Raw genomic sequence first — 20,982 nt, forward strand, 5'->3', positions numbered from 1 at the left:
CCCGAAAACTAAAATGGAGGTACAACGGTCTCACATTGAGAACGTAAAATATTTAAATGTTCGTGTTTTACTATTTTTATTTAATTCGTTTCAAATACGTTCTTTGTATTCTTTAAATTTTTACGAATATTTTGGAGGGCAGCATGCCCTTGAAAATTCATTTTCTTCATTTAATATGTCTGGTGTGAAAAGGAAATTAAGAATAATTGTTAAGAGGATCCTGATTCTTCTAAAGTAATTGTCTTCTGCGACAAGGCTGAGTTTTTGATGGACTTTCTCCTCGAATCAAAATGAAACAACGAGCACCATTGTTCTATTGGTTTGGTGACTAAGTAATTGCGAATTTTTTTAATAAAATAAAAGACAGTTTTTTCGTGAAACCAGATAAATTTATTTAGTAATGTTTGTCAGGCAACATCATAATCCCACGTTCGTAAAAGTTTTTTATCGGCAAAAAACTGAACCGAGTGTGATTTGATATCATCATCGTTATTGAAATTTAAAAAAACAAATATTTTTTCTGAATGACAATTAAAGTACTAACTATCAGACAACAGTATGGATTTGACGTTTGGAATACATACAAATACGTAACAATTCAATTAAAGCCATCTATCAGTGAAATCCGCAAATACATAGTTGCCAGCCAGACCAATAGTTTTCATTTTATTTCAATTAAAATTTCTATCTTTTATTGGAGAACACTTGATGAGAGGATACACGAGTTGCTAGTATAAAAGATTACAAGATGTCTTAACGTAGACCGTCAGCCTAACTAGAGATACTGTTCCAGCGTGTTTGTATAGAGTCGTATCTTTTTCGAAGATAGTTTCGTGGCAGATACATGTCTCCGAGGGGAGACGCAGGTCAAACCTCCTCGATGCGACGCGTATCGGATCCTGCTTGCATGGAAATTCAAGTCCAACCAATATCGCGACACGATATGGTAGTTTGCTAGCTACGGAGCAGTTTAAACTTGCCCATTAGCGGCTCCTAGTCGGCAATGTGTTCCTAGAGCGAGTCGTAACAACGAGGTCTCAGACTGACACAGCTCGTAGGAAACAGTCGTTCACTCTAACGCGCTTCCGGCGATGTTACCGCCGAGTAGTATCGAATGAAATCGCTATGGATACAAATCCTCTAAACTTCATTCATCAACTATGCTACACATTTGTAACTCAAACTACTCCAAACATGGGACGCCAATGATACATCGTATAAAGTATCTCTTCCTCGTGGTTTGATGCTGGCAACTAGAGAACCAGGTGTGAAATAGCCTTCCATGATCCGTATTTCAAATTGTATAGATCGGAAATGGAAATTGCAACTTTTCAATCAGCCTTTCTATGATTCATTAGTAAGAAGCAAAAGTTTATTGATATTGTCTGCATTCTTTTTGGTTTGAAATAGATACATGTGTTTTTCTTCTTACGATGCTTTGGAGCTTTTTAAATTTACTTCAAATGTCAAATTTAAGTATGAACTCGACTCTGTAATGATGAGTTTGAAGATGCATACTGACGTTGAAGTATAGATTTGATTAAAAGATTATTTTGGACTAAAATTCTTTCCTGGATTGGATTTATAGCGTGAGTTCGAAGATGTATATTCATGTTGAAGTATAGATATTGTTAGAGGATTATTTTGGACCTAAATTTTTTTCTGGATTGTATTTATGGCATGAGTTTGAAGATGTATGTTCATGTTGAAGTATAGATTTGGTTAGAAAAAACAACTGAGTTTTTAATTGATCGCTTACTGAAATTAATATTTATTACTAAGAATTCAATTAATTTTTTGGGTTAGAATTTATTTTTAATGCGTTTCAAAGTTTTGAGCTTAATTTTCTTAACCTAATTAGCACGAAAACGAGTGGCCATGTACATTCAAAAGGAAGACGTTTGTTGGATAGCTCAAGGTCATGTTAAATCTGAATTAACTTCAAAAGCTCATGTTTCCTCTTCCCAACAATTTTAGTGCTTTACTTTCAGACTACATTATCCAGGGAGCGTTTTCTGCATGGCTATTTAATGTTGGGAAACTGGTTTCATAATTTCCTATATGTGAAGCTTTTCCTAAGATCAAATTACGTCGTCTAAAGCGAAGTTTGTTGCATAACTTTACTGAAGGATTCCCTTTCAGCACATTTATGACGAAACGTTGAAACTTTTGAAAATAGCAAATGACAGATTCCAGGTTAATTATAAGCACTCTTGTGAGTGACATTTTTCCATCTTTACAATAACGCTCGATCATGACAGGAAATTTGAAAATTGACTAATTCAAAATATCTCGGAAATTGTTGATGATATTAAACAATGTTTCAGGTAAAAGTTGAATTATTTGAAATCTGTCGTCTGACGAAACGAAATAACTGTACAGAAAAAGAATTGAATTTTTAAAACACGATCTTCTACATTTGTTGGTTTCAATACAATAAAATTCTTAGATAAATATAAAGATTATGATAAATTGCGTGGACTGTAACGTGCATCTTCTCAACATAAATTATGAAAATCTTCATTTGAAATTCTGTTGCAGTCTTTCTCAAAAACATCTTTTCGTTTCAGTTCAAGGAAAGGGGAAAATTAATTTCGAAGCGAAGAGAGATTAAGGAGGCGAGAGGAACGCTTCTAAGGGTTCGAATGGATTCCACATTGCTTTTGATGGACGATAATCGCTTTTTTTATTCAAACGACTCAGATAATACGATTTTCTTGCACCGAGTCGTTCATATGACCATTAAAAATCGTTGCACGCTATTCGATTCGCAAGCTTCCTTTTCTGAAATTAACAACAGTAAACGACTGTTTCGAAAACAGTTGGATTTGACTCGTTTTACTAAGAGATTCAATTAAGATATCTGGTCCCTTCGGCAGCATTCAAACGAGAAACGCTGCTGTTGTAGACAGGGGAAACGCGGTCGAAAGCTGCAACATGACAATTCCGATGAAACCGAGCTTTCCTCGAGAAGAAGCAGAGTATTTAGAGATTAGCATCATCACCGCTATACTTCGTATATTCGCAAATTCCCCTTGGAGTCTAATAACATTGGCTGATTTCGGCTGATTTCGGCTGATTTCGGATCGTATTATCGGCACTTCAATTCAGTACATTAAAACTGGAATGAATTAATGCTCGCTTCGATCGTAACAAGGGGAAACTGAAATACTGAAATTAAATATTCGTAAGCAGGCTGGTATAGGTTTATGAATTATACTCTGGTAAATTCGAATATATGATTCGTTTATGAGTCGTACGTCGAACGAATGTTGTTATGTTATTACAACGTGTATCTGTACTTTGATTATTGCACGCGTGAAATTAATATCATCCAGAACGCGAGTGGATTTTCCTCATTAGAAAATGATTATTAAAAAAAGTGTAGGTAATCGATTACCGTATTAATTATTTCATCGATTTCAATGACCTTTGAGGAGGTTGGAGATGAAAGTAATTGAGTATATTCCATGATTAAGTGTTGTTTATAGATTGTGGGATTATATGGATCAAAAGATGAGAGGAAAGTAATATGTAAAACATGATGTTTTGAATATTTGGCCGTGGCAGTGTCCTAATTTATTTTTAAGTCTATCAATAAATTATAATAGAAATGCCTACATTTTGTCTTCTTCGAAAAATATGGCGATAACTATTTTTTTAGAATTCGAAGTTTCTGCAATAGATGCATATATGACTTATAACATTACTGGATTTGTAAAAAGTTTTGATTCTAAGGAGTGTTTAGGAGTAGGTATATTAATTACATAGTTTTTGTAACGAACCCAATTTATATTTTTTATGTATTTTATTTTAATATTTGTATACACTTGATGGATTCAGTATTTCTTTTTATACCTGTTTTTGTTCGTATTACTGGTATTGAACCTCAAAATATACTGGTATTGAACCTCGAAATTTATTGAATTCAGGTAGCACTGTAGTCTAGTTTTGAAAAAATATAAAAACATTAAACCATAACTTTTGTATTTTAACTTTCTCTGCTATTTTTCTGAATTCTGCTCCGCTGTGCAGCGTGCGCTGGTATTGTCAGATCAATTGTTAAACGTTGTGTGCATTCATACGAGAAAATGCAAAAAAAACATGACAAACGCTCGTCTATCTGACGCCGTAGCATGATTTATTCACCGGAAGAAAAAGCAAAATGTGTTGAGTGGTTCATAAAATAAAAGAAAAACATATCGCTTTTCCAAATAAGATGTCGCCAATTTCGTATAAAAAGGCGTCGGATACGAAATTTTAAAAAACGAAATAGAAAACTGGCAACAAGATTGGTTTTTGTTCTTTCTCGTTTGCCGTGCTTTTTAATTTTACTGAATATTTATTATTGTTTAATAGAAGAGAGTGATCGAAATACTTGGTTTTCTTAAGAAAGGATATATCATCTTGAAAATTTTGCAAAAATGATAACTAAATGAAAAGTTATATTTTTCAAAGGATCTAAAGAAAGTTTTAAATTTATTTTTCAATTTTTGAAATGTCAAACTGTTTCAAAGTGGCACAGTTATTTTTACAATTAAAAATCTGTCATCTTCGATGCAACGTGTAATTTTTTAAATATTTTAACAAGAAAAGAAATTACTTTATGCCTGCAAAAATTAACTTTAAGCATTTCAGAAAATCATATAATTGAGATATCAAAAGAATCATACACAGTGAAGAAGCTTGCAGGATATTTCTAAAAGATTTATAGAAAATTGAATGAGTAGATCTGAATGGTCAAGTAAAAAAGCATAGTTTTGGGGAAAACATAAAAGAAGTTTTAAGGTAAAATTTATCTCTGGTAAAGCAAAATTTCTTAAATTTTACCTTCAGACAATCTTTTCGATAAAATAATCCTTCTGTTTTGTCAAAATTGTCGAGTGTGTCATTTTGAATAGAACTAAGCAGTTGTCGAATCGTTTTAGTACTCTATTTACTTTATTCAGTTCTTGTTTGTTGATTATTTTACAGGAATTGTAAATATTTGTTCCAATATTTAATATATTGTTGTAGCCATCATTAAATGTACAAGAACCGTAACTGTAATTATATCAATTTTTTAAAATTGCTAAAAATTAAGTATATTCGAGTGGTAGTGTTTCAATAAATTTTTTTAATTGTTATAGAATAACATAATATAATACTATTGATTGATAAAATTTCCAGACGACACGAGATTTGAATCGGAAACAAAATGGCTACTATTCTTCCATACTTGCCACTACGTTACAGTTAAAATTGCTTGGAAACTTTATACTTACGATTGTTGTACACTAGGGTAGTCCTTAGTTATAGGGATCAAAATTTTGTTTTTAGTTTTTTTTTTACACACCCCCATAAATTGTGACATTTGATGAAGAAATCATTTATGCCATATTTTAGCGTGATTGGACAACTAGAACACGTGCTGCATTTGAATTGAAGTTTTGAGATTATAACGATTTCGCATTAGAGTCGAATGTACTTGTATCGTCTTATTCTAAATTTATTAACCGATATTTTTTGGTCAAATTATAATTCCTTTAGTGTAAAATAATGACATTACGTGTAATCTCCAATACTATCATTCAATTTATTATTAAACGTAAGGAGTGAGTCATAATTCGTGGCTTTTCCTTATGTATGGAAACTAAAACCGAACGTAGATGTGCTACGTTTTGCCATACGATTATTTTCAATTGAAAGGACAAGGAGACGAGGAGAAAAATAAGGGCCACCCTAATATGTACTATACTTGTCTACCCTAGACGCTGTATTGTATAAGATTCTAAATATAACAATGAAAATCACACTCACGTTACTATTTTAGACATAGCTTTGGTATAAGATGGTAAAAGTGCATCCTGAAATCATAAAAATTTTAAAACTCTATTCCTGGTGTCTAATCTCGCTGAAATTTTACACAGAACTTTTTTCCACCAAGTGTCACAATCTTGGGGGCGCGTCAGAAAGCAATCAAAAGTCGAAAAATAAGAACCACCCTATTGTACACATAAGCCTACAAACCTGTCAAATTTTATTGAAATTGGCGAATATCGGTACAGACACTCGTAAGAATCATGTTGCAGTCACACTGAAACTTACGAGAAAGGAAGATGGTGTAGAAGCTCCGATGTAGCAATCCACACAAAGCTATCCACGTAACGTTATATCCTGTTCACGAAAAGACCGTCTTTCTCTCGCTCCATTCAAACATACCTCTATACAGCCGACAACAAAGAGCGATAACCGAACAATACTTACGGCAAATGCCTGGCAATAATGGCCGATTTTCTCGGCAACGTTTCGAGACTATAGATTCAATTAAGATAGGTGTCGGGGACTCTGGCACGGGCCACTCAGTCGAGAAAAATTTCTGTTCGCAGAGAGGGAGGTCTGGTATGAGGCGGCGATACGCGCGATCGAAGCTCGTATTCGCGCGTCCGCGGCGAGTTCGAGCGTCAGCGGGACGACGCCTCCGAGCGGTGTGGCGCGGGGCGTCGTTCTCTTCGTCGGCGACGGGATGGGGATGAGCACTCTCACGGCTGCAAGGATCCTCTTGGGTCAACGTCATGGAAATACGGGCGAGGAAGCGCAACTCGCCTGGGACAGCTTTCCAGCCGTGGCTCTAGCGAGGGTGAGTTCTCTCTTTCCATCCTAAAACTTTCTTTTTCTTCCTTTCCGCAGCGTTTCGCTTCCTCCTTTACGATTCAACCTTCTCTCTCTCACTTTTCGTCGAAAACTTTCTGTCTAGAGAAATACTGTCTGGCATCATCGAGAAGACTTCTGGATTTGCTTATTATGTAATCTATCGGTATCGATTTACAGATTTGTTGGGCTCCACGTGTTTGAGAATCAAGTAAAAATTGTTCGAATGTATATGAAAATGTCGAGGCAGACGTTAACCCTGCGAGCACTGTGCCGGAGTCACTGTTGAGTCATCTCTTTCCAATCGTATCGCACCAATTTCGACGACTTTTCATAGGTTGATAGAGTACATATTGTTGAGTATGTCTACTAAATATAATCTGTAGTTATCTCATAGTTTTAAAAATATAATAAGTTAAGGATACGTACTTCTTGATATACCTTGTTTATAAAACTCTTTGTTACAAAATCTCGATGGTATACAAATTAAAAAATATTTTGTAATAAACAAGCTCTTATTCTGTGATTTTTGATTTATATTGTTCTCACATCTACGATATCATTCTGGTAGTCAACCCATCGTCAAAGAGAGAAAGCAAGAAGAAGAAAAATAAAAAGAAATACAACGTATCACTTTGCCATTACTGTTTTACAATCGTGTCTATAATCGTAGTATATCGAGAGGTGTATGAATTTTTAATTAATTATATCTTTAAAACTACCAGTCCTTTTTTGCTTTTACAACGCTCTATCGAAGGAAAACAATATATCTGTATTAGTGAAATGACTTGAGTCACAAATGACTCCGGCACAGGCTTCAAAATTCAATACTCCTAAAGTTAAAAATGGTCGCGAAAAAACCAAATACGCACAATGTCGTGTAAAATGTTAATTAGTTAAAAACATTTTTAATTAAAGCAAATCACTGATGTATAATTACGTGAAATAGAAAGACAAGGAAAAGGTGCGTCGATTAGTCAGAATCAATAGTCTCGTTGGAATGCACACGCGGTAAGGGATCAAGGGGCACAGATCAAGTTATTAGTAACGCGAGCACATCTATTAGGCGTCAGTTTGGCTGCAATTAATTGCAAATACTGCGAGAAACAGGAATTATTTCAACATTTAACCGGGAACGGGAGAATTGTCTCGTGGCTGTTTGTAATCGTTCCGGGTAGGGAGTTGGTCAATTCCGAATAGTTCGCCAAATTACACGAACGAACAGTAAATTACACGTCCATAGGTAATCCCTACTGTGTTTCGCTTCATAATTTCTCAAATGCAATTTCAAACGACCGTCCTGAAAATGAACGTTGCTCGAGCAAAGTCTAAAGAGACGAACAAATTGATGCGGGGGATGATAATTAATAATGGCAACTCGGAGGAGCTCCTTTGTGCGTGTCGCTTTGAAATCATTGACCATTTATGGCGTCTCGTCGATCGCGTGTATCTTCGTCGCGTGTTTTTCGGAGCAGTAAAATTGTAATCACAGAGTTTCCTTTCGGATAACGATGCAGTTCTTTCGTTATTACGGGAAATCAGAGCGAACTAAGTATTACCCGAACGCGATTATAAGTTACATTTAACCGGGAATATTCTTGGAATATTCTCGGGATCATTTATTGGGGTAAAATATGTGACAGTCGTTTTCTTCTGTGTTTCACTTTTTTTAGTAGAATGGGATTAATGTTGATTGCTTGATTGTGAAAGCAATGAATGTTTTATTTATATCGTGTGACGATAAAAACGAGTTCGATTATAATTTTAAATTAAAATAACTTAATATTATATTAAAATAAGTTACGAGTTGTAATTGAAAGCACAATTACATTTGTTAAACCAGAGAATATTTTTAGCATTGTTTGCATTATATTACAAGAATCATTAGTGTAATAATACGATTTTGATGTAATATTTAGATTCCTATTTTAAACAATGTATCCTCAGTTTTTAGTCTTTGCAAAATTTATCTTATTGTAGTAGAAGCAAACGATGATTCGTTAGTATTGGAAAAATGATATAGTTCAGAATTGAAACGATGACAATCGTTCCGGCATTCTGCATAAATATAGCTATTTTTTGACCTAAAAGAACTGAAAAATCCAAGAATTTCACACGTTATGTAGCATATAAAAGATAAATTCAACTTCTTTGCTGAGCTTTGTAGCTTCTTCGAGGAGTAAGCATACCTTTGCAAATATATCGAGTTTACTTTACTTCAGTCGATGGGAGGACATTTACTTTGCATGTGCTTCAGATTTCAAATCAAGCGGTCCATTGGTTCCCAAGATATGTCAATTCGAGAAGGACGACGTTGAATTCGGTATACCGTGTAAATGTACACAGACTTCAGTTGAAATTATTCGAATTTGGTAACAAGGAAAATACATTGTTGCTACTTCTAAATCGATCCTTTAATTTTTTTCACATAATGTTAGAGTGTATAAAGAGTTCAGTTCAAAGTTCAATAAAATTATTAATTTTCAAAATTCGATCACGCTTCTTTCAGTGCCATGTTTCTCAACTTTTGAAAATGTAAAAAGGAAAAGAGAATTAAGAATTAATAGTGAACATAGTATCTACTTCACAGGGAATATAAAATCTCTGCTGGCATTCATTGTTAGGCCGCTAATCGCGTACGCTTCTCGCGACGCCGTTGCAAAGGCGCGTTAACGGAATGTTAAATATTTGATAAAAAATTGCATTTATACCGGGGGTTGCATAATAAACGATTGATACGCTAAATATCTCCCTTTGAGTTTGCGTCATCCCTCGTCTCATTTATTTCGCAACGTGTAAGAAAATTTAATCTGTTTCTCTTTGCGCGTAACCACTTTTCGCGTTTCGTCCGAAACGCGCGCGTTGAATTTCTACCTAAAGCGTGGTAGCAAGCACGACGAAACTTTCCGACAAACTCTATCGGGATTTCGAGGTTCGTTCCTACATCGGTTAGAGACCTGCTTATTATCCGGACGAAGTAATCGAGCTTCCCACGCATGGATAAAACCCGTCGGGATGCGGGATTCGCCTTTCCGACACGACTGGCTTTCAAAATTTACATAACGATACTGAGCGGCGTAATTCGAGTCTCCCTAATACTCGTGTCCTCCTTTAATTAGCGAACTGTTGGCCCTGCCGAGTTAGTCTTGCAAGAAAAGGACGCAAACTGGTCCACTTTGATTTTAATGTGCTTTTGCAGAATGACAGTAGAGTCATCCCTTTTGGAGCAGATTTTTGTAGATATTCAATAGTTTCTAACATATAAATAATTAAAATTACGTACCTGAATACAGATGTTGATGTAAAGTGAGAAAAAATTCTGTATATGACTAATACATATTATAATAGCTAATAAATTTATAATATTTGTAAGTTTAATGTTTTCAGTGGCATATAAGAAAATTAAGCAAAGAAAGAAGTACATTTTGTACGATAAGAAAATAAATCAAAACGTATGCAGTAAATTATATGAACAAGAGTAATTACATGTTTTTCGAAGTATTCTTTTGTCGAAGAAAAGATGCTTGTATTATACCAGTAAATGAAACATACATGATGGCTTGGAGATGTTGCACAGCATAACGGGTAGGAGGTTCTTTAGATGACATATAAGAAAAATAAGCAAAGAAAACAGTAAATTTTGTACGATAAGAAAATCAGTCAAAACATTTGCAGTAAATTATACGAACAAGGGTAATTACATGTTTTTCAAAGTATTCTTTTGTCGAAGAAAAGATGTTTGTATTATACCAGTAAATGAAACATACATAATGGCTTGAAGATGTTGCACAGTATAATGGGTAGGAGGTTCGGCTAGAATCGATGGTTTTATGAAAAAGAAGAACACAAACGGTCTTTATGCAAACACGCAATCCCCTCATTATAGCGATAATGTTCCCCTCGTGTCTGAATTTCCGTATTGAAAATAGGTATTCGTTGTTCGGAGCTAAATATAAACTGTAAGGGAGATAACTCGGATCGATGAATTCGCATTTTTTATTTTATTATATTTTACTATATTTTATTATGACACGATAAACCACAGAGGATCTATTATAGAGTTAGTTGCAAGCCTTCAACGAGCTTTATTTTCTCTCTGCAATGCAATACTTTTAAATGTTCCTGAAACCGAGTGTTTATTTGCAATCGTTCCATTAATATTTTTGAATGTATATTATTTAATTATACTTAATATATTTAAGTGAAAATACAAAGCTGTTTGGATTACAATACGTCTGACTTTGTGACGAGTTTTAATCATCATTGTATGACAAAGGATTTCAAATTAAACGGAAAACACATGAGAAGGTTTCTCATATGTCAAGAGTGAGGAATACGACAAAATATTGGTCATGCGTGATAAGTCAACATTACCACGTAGAAGCAGAGATGTATGCCTACGTGTAATATGTGATCATTCCTCTTGCCACCCCTTCCCCCACGCCCCCTACTTCTTATCCTCTTGTGTTTTACGAGTGGAATTTTTTTTCTACTCGTCCTCTTTTCCTAGTCCTTGGGGCCTTTAACCATTCTCTCTAGATCAGCAGTTCTCGGTCTTTTATTCTCTGGGAAAGTCTCTCGTAGGACGGACGCTATTCGACGGTGAATTGATCAATGTAGCGATCGATGTATACTTTTTCTTCTGTTTTTGCGAAATTTTCTACGGAACGTTCTCTGAAGGTCTATTCCGTGTCACGGGGAACGACATTCTATTTCTCCCGTTCCGTTATAAATTTACACGTGTTTTTTCTAGCCGCTGACAGGTTACAATTGTTATTGTTCACGGTGGAATTTCGAGTTTGCTGGAAATTGGGGTGCATTTGCACTTATATGGGAGGACACCAAAACGTCAATAGTCAATTCTGATGAATTTTGGAACAATTGCTGCACGATGACTGAAAATATTCGGCGCGTGTTTTTTTATTGGTGATCGTTCACGTTGAAATTTAATTAACTTTATTTGTTCGACTACATTGTTCAGCATGAAGTGCGAAAAAATTTCTTCGTCAAAAAACAAAATTTCGATTCATATGCATTTAAGCATACAAAATTTAAAGGCAAATATAGAAGAAAATACATTAAGATTTAGCAGAAGAAAGTAACTAAACAATTTTTTAATATATTATTTATATATATGGATTTTTGCAAATCTGTTTATAACAGGCATTCTTTTACGCTATTCCAATATTTTATTTACAATCAAATATTTCTTAACACCCCCTCTTTGAGGGGGGTTCAATATAGCTGATTCATAAAAAAAATACTGTTACAAAAATGTTTTTAATCTTTGGTTTATTATAACTTCAAGAAAAAAAGTCGCCCAATAGTTTTCCTACAAAATACTCAATAAAGTATAATTGATTAATGTTCCATAATAAATTTGCATTTAATTTTCACTAATATTCAACTAACATCCAAAGTGAAATAAAATTATAAAAATATCTATTTATCAAGGTTCACAGTAGTCGTTCTAAAATGTAGACTTTAATTTTTAAATCCATGGTAGTTTCAAATGGGTGCAAAATTTTTTAAATGTTTGGAGATCGTTTGAATTCGAAAAATTTTGTACAGTAAAATTATCTCCGCTTTCTCACTCGTTTCCTAAATTCAGTAAGGTTTAACCTTTAAAATAACGCCAGAAAAAGGACTTCTGTTCTTGGAGTTATAATAATCCAAAAGTCAACAACGTTTAAACCAAGTGTTATATTTCTCATTTCTTCATTCGTTCTTTCGTTCTTTAGAAAACTTCAATGAAATATATATTTTTAAAATACTTTGGGCTTGTTTGTTCTACACAATCACCATTTATCTCTTTGAAAGAACATTCTAACTAGGAGGTTTGGGTTGTTTGCTAGATATTTGATGACTAAGGTTTGGGAACCTCAATGGCCATGGTAACGTCTCCACTTTTTCTCTTTCAACTACTATTTGGTGCTTGTGCATGCATGAACGCACGTGTTACCGTGAATAAATTTGAGATTGGCGGACGGGAAACGACGAATCTAGGGCAAGAGATGTTCGTCCAAGAGTGATATTTTCGAGATTTCAATCGAGTGTCAATAAAAGCCAACGGCATCTGGTTGAGTGCAGGAAAACCGATTTAAATCATGGCTTAAACCTTAATTTACCTGAAATATTACATGACGTAAACTGAAAATCTAAATTCTCATTCCCAGTTACTAAATACTCTGAGAAATATTTTTTGTTTATTTCATATGAACCGTGAAACCAGTGTTTTGAGCTTACCACTTTCACTTTTTTCAAATTTCTATAATCGTTAAATTACTCACTCAATGCAAGCAGTTGAAACTTAATAATTTACAACACACTGTAAAGTGTCCTTTTGTCCAAGAATGTAAAATTTTTCGCAACAAACTTTACAATTCATCCGCAATCACGTTTCTCCAGTTCCACCACGTCTTTTCCTCGAGGTCCTTTTCTCTTTTACTACATTTTTCACTCTTAGCGTTTTTTCCCTTTCCAAAGATATATCCGTTCTCCCTTGTCGAGGCAGTTCGAAAACGAACAGGATCGGGAAAAGTTTCCGTGCAACCCTTCAGGACTTCGAGGACTTCAATATTGCCTACGGACTTGCTTATTATTCTTCGAAAGTAACATAAGCGCCGCCTTCGACCAGGATACGACAAAAAACGGATTTAGTTGCAGGTGTGCCTGTAGCTTGACAAGGAAATATCTTTAACAAGTAAAAATTAAGTAACTTGTTATCAGTTCCAAGAATATGTAAAGTTACTAAGTTGAAGATGGAATAATATAGAGCACTGTATATTTATACACGGTATAGAGAAAGTAAGATTCACTGAAGACTCTCAGAATAGTTAAAATTAAAAAATTTTGACGAATAAATTTAAAAAATTTCACGTGAAATAAGCTGCACGAATATAAATATTGTGGGCCTTGTAAAAACTATGAATTTTTTGCTTTTTTTAAACTGATGTAAAATGGGGTGATACTATGAAACATCGTTACTTTGGTGGGAAATAAGTCCTGAAACTGCGTTAAGGGATTTATACAAAAGTTTTAAATACAAAATATACCAATACAATTATAGTCTATGCAATTTTACAGTAATTGTATACGTAAAGTTTTTCGTGGCTCTATTGTTTAGACGCTTATCTTCGATTCTCGAGGTCTCGAGTTCGTTTCTTCAACTTCAGAAAATTTTCATACCGAGTTTTTCTGATTAGAACTGTTTTAGAATTGTATCTATAAAAGTGTACTATACGCGAAGTAATAATATAATAATAACTAATCGCATATATCCATTTCTAAACCTGCACAATCATGATAGGCCCACAACTGACAGGACAAACAATTGAATCCACAGCTCCATCCCTTTAGTATCTTCAGAAAATTTAACGGTTGCAAAAAATATACAGATTATTCCATTCATTGATCCTGGTTGAAGCTGTACAGATTCTCTATAATATCAAATGTTTCATAATTGCGCTACCATTTCATAATTTGTTCTCATTGTATTATAATTAAACACACAATTTTGAAACCCCATTGATATTATGAAACTGCGATTATTATAGAATACCTTCCTGCTTTTCTTTAAAATCACAAATTATAAATAATAGAAAATTGCACTTGAACACCGCGTAGAAACAACATACCTCAGAAACAATAAGAAACAATATAATCCATGAATATGTTAGTGGTGCGTATGACTCAAAATCTTAGTGTCTCATATTTCTACCCTATCTCATAATTCTACCTTTCCTGCTACAATTTACTTAGCAATTCGAATAATTTAACTAACGTTTCCAAATTTGTAATTATTTTTTACAACCTGACAGATATAACTTTAACGAAAATATTTGAAAAATCCTAATGTAACTTTATTATTTTATGCACTGAAGGTTTGCACGCTATTTTATGTATTTCATTGAAAATGCCAGGAAGTATTCGATATTCGTCTCTCGTCTATAGAAACGATCGAACTTCAATGTCTCTTTGGCACTTTCGATATTTTTCTGACGATGACAAAGAATGGTAACGGAACGAGGAAGAGTTTGAAAAAGTTTGACGGTGTTCCGAGTTCGACTTCTAACACAAACTGAGTCCTACTTATTAGTGGACGTAACCCACCTTTTCATTCCTCGAAAGAGCTACTTTTCTCCCGTCGTGATCTTTTTCTGTCTCCTCCTACATCGATTCGTTCTGCTTAAACTTTCCGGGGAAGTCCTTCGGGATTTGGAGCACTTCCCGACTCTGGCCAAACGCCGTCTTATTGTCGTATAGATGTAAGTATTTCTTGCTACGCGAAGTCGAAGCGAACTCGATCATGTAGGAACAGATTCTGCGGAAGCACCTTATTCCTGATTTACGTATCCCCCGCCGTGAGAACCATATTCTAGCGTCGTTCTACTTTTTTCGCGTCCTTACATTACCTTACGATTTCCGAGGAAATTACACTCGAACGGAAGACACACCAATTTATACCAAGCTCTTTTTTAAAACATTTCCATTTAATTATAACGAAGTACGGAAATAAAATAAATTAAAGTCTAGTTAAAAACAACTATATTGCAAAATATTAATCTTTGATAATCATCAATTTCGACCAATGAACAGCTATTTTCCATTTTTAAATTTCCTTGGTGATGCAAGAATGGAGTTTGTAAACAGTAAGATTTCCAATTTTTTTAAATTTGAGGTATTTTGAGGTATAATATAATGTGTTATATGAGACGACCAATAGGAATATAGCTCGAAAAAACATAGCTCATTTAACACATAAATATTTATATCTTCTTTGAAACAGTAGTTTTTCAATCCACAAATTGAGAATTTAAAATAACGTGTATTTGGAAAAGAACTTCTGCTTAGTAGTATATTCGCGTCTCGAAGTCTACGTGATCTTTGAACGCCAAAATTCAAATGATCAAAGTTCGTGCAGTAAAGTTCGCGATCCAGAATTCTGCTCCGTATTTCACTGAAAGGATTCGCGTTCAAAAATTCCCCAAAACACGTTAATCGACAGCAAAAGCTCGGTGCAACCGCTCTCGAAACGTGGCGGAATAAAAATCGCTGTTTGATGCGCGAAAAGCCCCGGGTTTGCATTAACGCCTCTCATTAAATCCCGCATTAACATTGCAGCGGTCAGCGACAACATAGAACATGGTTTATCGTGCGGGTGTTGAAAGACTGTTCAGCAATTATAATAAAAAATAATATGAAACAATATATTCTTGAGAAAATGATCGAATCTACGAAAAAGTAAACTGACAGGCCAAGAAACGAGTGTTAAAAGTTTTGTAAACAAAATTTGTTTTTATTACATTGATTAATTTCTTTTGTTTTAGAATTGAACGAATAAAAGAACATATTGTTTTGCTTAAAATGACACGTTGTATACTTAAACCTTCACCTGAAATATTTTTGAAATGATCAATATTAGAAGATGTCTATTCTGCTTTTAAGAAGTTTGGATGTATTTAGTCAATTTTTATGATTCTGTTAGTATTTGAATTTCTTTGTTAGTTTTCTGCAAAGATTACTTCTAGTACATAGGGCAAACAATATAAATAAATCAAATCTTTTTTATGGGGCTCCGTTTTCGAGAAAATTGTACTTGGTAATTCCTTATGCATGCATTTAACTAGCCACAATCTGCTTAGTTCATCCAATTTATTTTATTTTACAGCGCTTCTAGAAAAAAAGAAATACCTAACGTACAGAACTAATAAATATTATTTGTTGACAGTTTATGTTGAATCTGATTAATATAACGATATGAGTTTATATTTCAATTAAAAAAAAGACTGCATTTTAATGGCAGGCTTCAATAAAAATATGTGTAATCAATATCAATAATAGTAAATTAAGTATTATTAAAGGTTTTAAATTAAAAAGCGATCAGGTTGAAAACCGTTGAACAGAACCGTGCAAAATTGTCCGAATTTAGAAATATTCCGCGTACTGGATGGAATTTGATAATATCCTATCGGGTATCGATATCGTTTGCGATACACTTGATCCCGTCTCTAGTTACCAGAGTGGCCGAAAAACTGTCGTCAGTTAATTACCACGTTGTGATGTACGCGCGATCAATTGCACGTTTCATCGGTTGCACGCATCGTTGGGATAACGATTTATCGCCGAAACGCAAACCGCGTGACATTTATCAGGATAATAATTAATCGAAGGGTTGTGCAAATGAATAATGGAGGGAATAGCCGTTATTAAAATGACATCATCCAGCCGTTTGCTATTCTTGAAAACTACGCAATGCGTAAATCGTGACTGCAATTAGATTCGTTCCATTTACGCGACCGACAGTCGCAAACAATCGTCTCCTGCGTGGATGAACGATGCATTTCTCTATACGGAAGATCTCCGTGTATTTATACGTAATTTTTATTTAATTTCTACTTGTTATGCTTTCGTGACATTTGTTCTTGGATTGAAGGAAGGAAACTTTATATTTTAAATTTGAACTAAATTGAACTTAAAGGCTTGACAAACATATCTTAATATATGTAAGTTTTAGCTGGACGCATATCCAGCGCCATCTTGAGGCCCAAAGCACAGTGACAACATGGCGGGAGATTCGAAAATTGAGAATTGCAATTCCAACATTTTTATTACGCGTAGAAATTAATTGTTTGCATTAAACCATTTATAGACGATTTTCATTCTCTATTGCTTTACTAAAAAATCGAAGATACAGTTTGAAAATCATTTATTGGAAAAGGAAAAAGCATACAAATTTGTAGTATTATAAGTCTAACTTGTCAAATTCTACAGCATCAGTGGTTGGTAAAGACTTATAAAACTGATAGAAATTCTCATCTATAAGAGACAAAATTGATAAGTTTTATTTTTTAATAATCGAAGTTTCATCAATAGAATTTAATTTATATTTAAATATAATAACTTCAAAGGTTGGCATACGTTAATACCATTTGATTTTCAACCATTCCATCTCTGATATTGACTAACTTCTATTATATTGTTGAATATAATATTTCATATCATAGAAAATAGCAGAATGATACAAAGTACTTATCCCAATACATCACCATTCTATGACAAAATGTTTGATACATATTGAAATAGCACCTCGTTAAATATGTGATAAAGAGTTTAGAATAAATATTATTGACATATAAATATTTATATCTCAACCGTTACAAAAAATAGAAGACTTATCTATCCACTAATAATTAACCAAACAAATTGAAATCGAATATTTTATTTCGGGGTTCGTGTTAATTTAGACTTTGCGTGCCCAATGTGATTTTGGTTGATGCATTGTGTTCCTTCTAACTGGATGTCTTACTCAGATCACTGACCCTTTTGTCACTGTGAAAAATAATAGAATCGCAAAGTAGTTAAAACTCGAATTCGTTTGTAGATTGCGGGGTTCATAAATACTTGTAGTTGAATGTGTCGTGAAGTGTGAAACATGGCCCACGAGAGAAAGTGTCCGGAACAGCGAAACAGGTACCTCAAGGAATGAACTTTCGTTGCAGATGCCTGAAAATTATTCCGTCTAGGAACCTTGCACCTGGGACATACAGACACACGATTCAGAAACGTTGCAGACATTTCAATTTGGGGAGTGTTGTGTCGTGTCGGTGGATGTAACGAGTTGTATCTACAAACTGAACAGTATCCTAATTCCCACCAGAAAACCTCATTCTCTTCTTCTTAACAATCAGGCTACCACAGAGATGATACGATGGCTACGCAGACTGTTCGACTTACATACATTGTCATTATTGACAATCTTGGCTATTAAAAACTTGCAAATAAAGAATGCAAATATTTATATTTTATACTTGGAAAAAATATTTTGATAACAGGACTATATTGACATTCGAACACAATTTAATAAGCTTAAATACTGCTTCGCTTAACGAATGCCAAACGAGTGTTAGTAATTGCCCAGCAAATTTATATTATGTGCAGTGTATGTTAGTTTATTTAAAAATTGAGCGTGAATTTAGTCAGCAATTAGCTAGGCTAAAAGCAAGTAATTGCTGTAAGTAGGGACGACATACAAACAATACCTTCTGGAAAGAAAGGATAAAGAAGATCTATAGAGAAGTTACACAACGAAAACTTGAGAATTCTACTGTAAGAAATCCACTTGAAGCTGTCAGAGAAGTTGCACGACAACTTTGTATAAGTGCTCTGACAGTTTCCAGATACTTCCCAGGGAATTTATAAAGATAAAAAACCTCGAAAAATAAGTTCTCGAACGCCATTCTAACGAGCGCCTGGATAGTGACAAGCGAAAGAAAGCAATTCTAGGACACTCGAATATGACAATTGCTCTGGTAAACGCGTAAAATATATAACGAAACTCGACTCTACATTTCAAAAACAGAAAGTAAAATAATGTAGCCAAAATAATTCATTAAAATTTTATAAAGAAACAACTTGGACGGTTGTTTGAATAATAATTTATTTGTAAGGTTTATTCGATCGAATAGTTAAATTTGTATTCAAATTTTCATTTTTATTGAAGGTGTGAGGAATAAACAATTGTTCTTCCCGCGCACGTGAAAATTATCGTTCGAGAAAATGAATAAAATCATTTCTACGGGGGTTTTTCGAGAATATCGACTTTTTAAATTTATTTGATACGCGAAACAGCGAGTAATGATCAGACGCATCGGGCGAACAGTACTCAATCGTTCGCGAATTTTCAAAATCAATTATTTGGGAAACGAAGCGTTATACGTATGTATGTTTAAAAGATATGTTCAATTTATAACTAACCTCCAAATATTTTTTTTTAAATATAGTTATAATTCATCAAATAAACATATGAGAAACTTCTGACTGCTGTGCAAATACGGAAAAAAAAGTGGGGTCAAAAGCTGGTATCTCTGGTTGTCAGTGACAGAGACGTCGATTAATTAAATAATTGCTCATCCATTTGCTGTAAATCGTAACGTAACGATTTCATGAAGAATTTTTCAACCGCGTCTCTCGTATAATTCGCTTGTGAAAATCCTTTTAATTAGTACAGCACATTATCTAACGAATAACCGAGAGAACTGAGTCGAAGGAAGCCATAGAAAATGGAGGGCTCGTTACCCTTGATGCTTCCACGTACGAGCGCGTTCCAGAAAAGGAAGTGGCTTCGCTACGCGTATCTTTATCTACGAAATTCTATGAGTACGTACGTCGTAATTTCATCTGCAGATAAAAATGCCGTGGGCTCCACGGATGAACATTTCACGTCCCACGGGAATAAGACGTATTCAGTGGTAACAAACTGCCCGACAAGCACGAAACTTTTCCACAATCATTATCCTAACACTCGAAAAAGATATTTCTAACTCCCAATATCAACGCGACAGGGTATATAGAAATCAGAATCGCCACGATGGTGCGTGACAATTAATATTAGATTTACAGAACACATTGAATTGTTGTAGACACCATACCTACTTAAAGTTACGGAACTCGTAAATATTACTTGTTAGTGATTTATGATGAATTTTATTGTCATAGACTGCGGATTTTTATACATTTGTGGGAGGCTTTAATTCCTACAAAATTACAGAACGCACTTAATATGCACAAATATAAGAAATACTTAAAGTAAGAGACGAATTATTATGCGGGGTGTTCGGCCACCCCTGGGAAAAATTTTAATAGGAGATTCTAGGGGCCAAATTAAGACGAAAATCAAGGATACTAATTTATTGATTGAAGCTTCATTAGAAAGTTATAGAAACATTTCCGGCCACACAGTATATTTTCGGTAAAGAATTTTTCTCTCGAAAGTACGTAGGATTTCGGGGGTATGTGTATTCATAAAAAGTTATAGTAATTAACCACCTCGATTAAAAATAATTTTTTCAGAAAGATTCGAAATTTTTTAATTTTGCCGAAAAATTTGCCCACCATCCTAAATTCTTTTCTCGGAAGTGGGTAGGATTTCGGGGGTGGGTCTATTCACCAAAAATGATTGTAATCGACCTCCACAACAGAAAATAATTTTTCTAGAGTGATTTGAAACTTTTCAATTTCGCCGAAAAATTTCAGCAGCTACCCTCTGTCGATTTTTCTTAAAAATTCCTTTTTCATTTTTAGTAATTTTGTTTCACGCCCTACAGAAAAGTTGTCTAATACTTTTTTATAGGTACCCATGAGCTCTACTTCAGAAAAAAGTTTCATTGAAATATATTCACAATTGTAGGAGTTATGGCTGTTTGAAAATTGGACCAATTTTATGGGGTTTCCCTCATTTTGTGAGGTCAAGGATCAACTTTTCGATTATTTTTGCGATTTGTACATATTCTCCGTCAAAATACGCGTAGTTTGCTTTTTTAAACATTAAAATCGTCCAATCCGTTCAGAAGT

General features: G+C 34.2%; 1 protein-coding gene across 1 annotated transcript in view; it reads left to right on the forward strand.

Moving 5' to 3' along the window:
* The window catches only part of LOC143351796 (alkaline phosphatase), a 391,261-nt gene that overhangs the window by 45,182 nt on the left and 325,097 nt on the right, over positions 1 to 20,982 (forward strand). The window contains exon 2 of the mRNA XM_076783742.1: positions 6,369 to 6,619. Coding sequence (XP_076639857.1) covers positions 6,369 to 6,619 — 251 coding nt within the window. The remainder of the gene's footprint in view (positions 1 to 6,368; positions 6,620 to 20,982) is intronic.

The sequence above is a fragment of the Colletes latitarsis genome, chromosome 1, assembly GCF_051014445.1.
Source record: "Colletes latitarsis isolate SP2378_abdomen chromosome 1, iyColLati1, whole genome shotgun sequence".
NCBI lineage: Eukaryota > Metazoa > Arthropoda > Insecta > Hymenoptera > Colletidae > Colletes > Colletes latitarsis.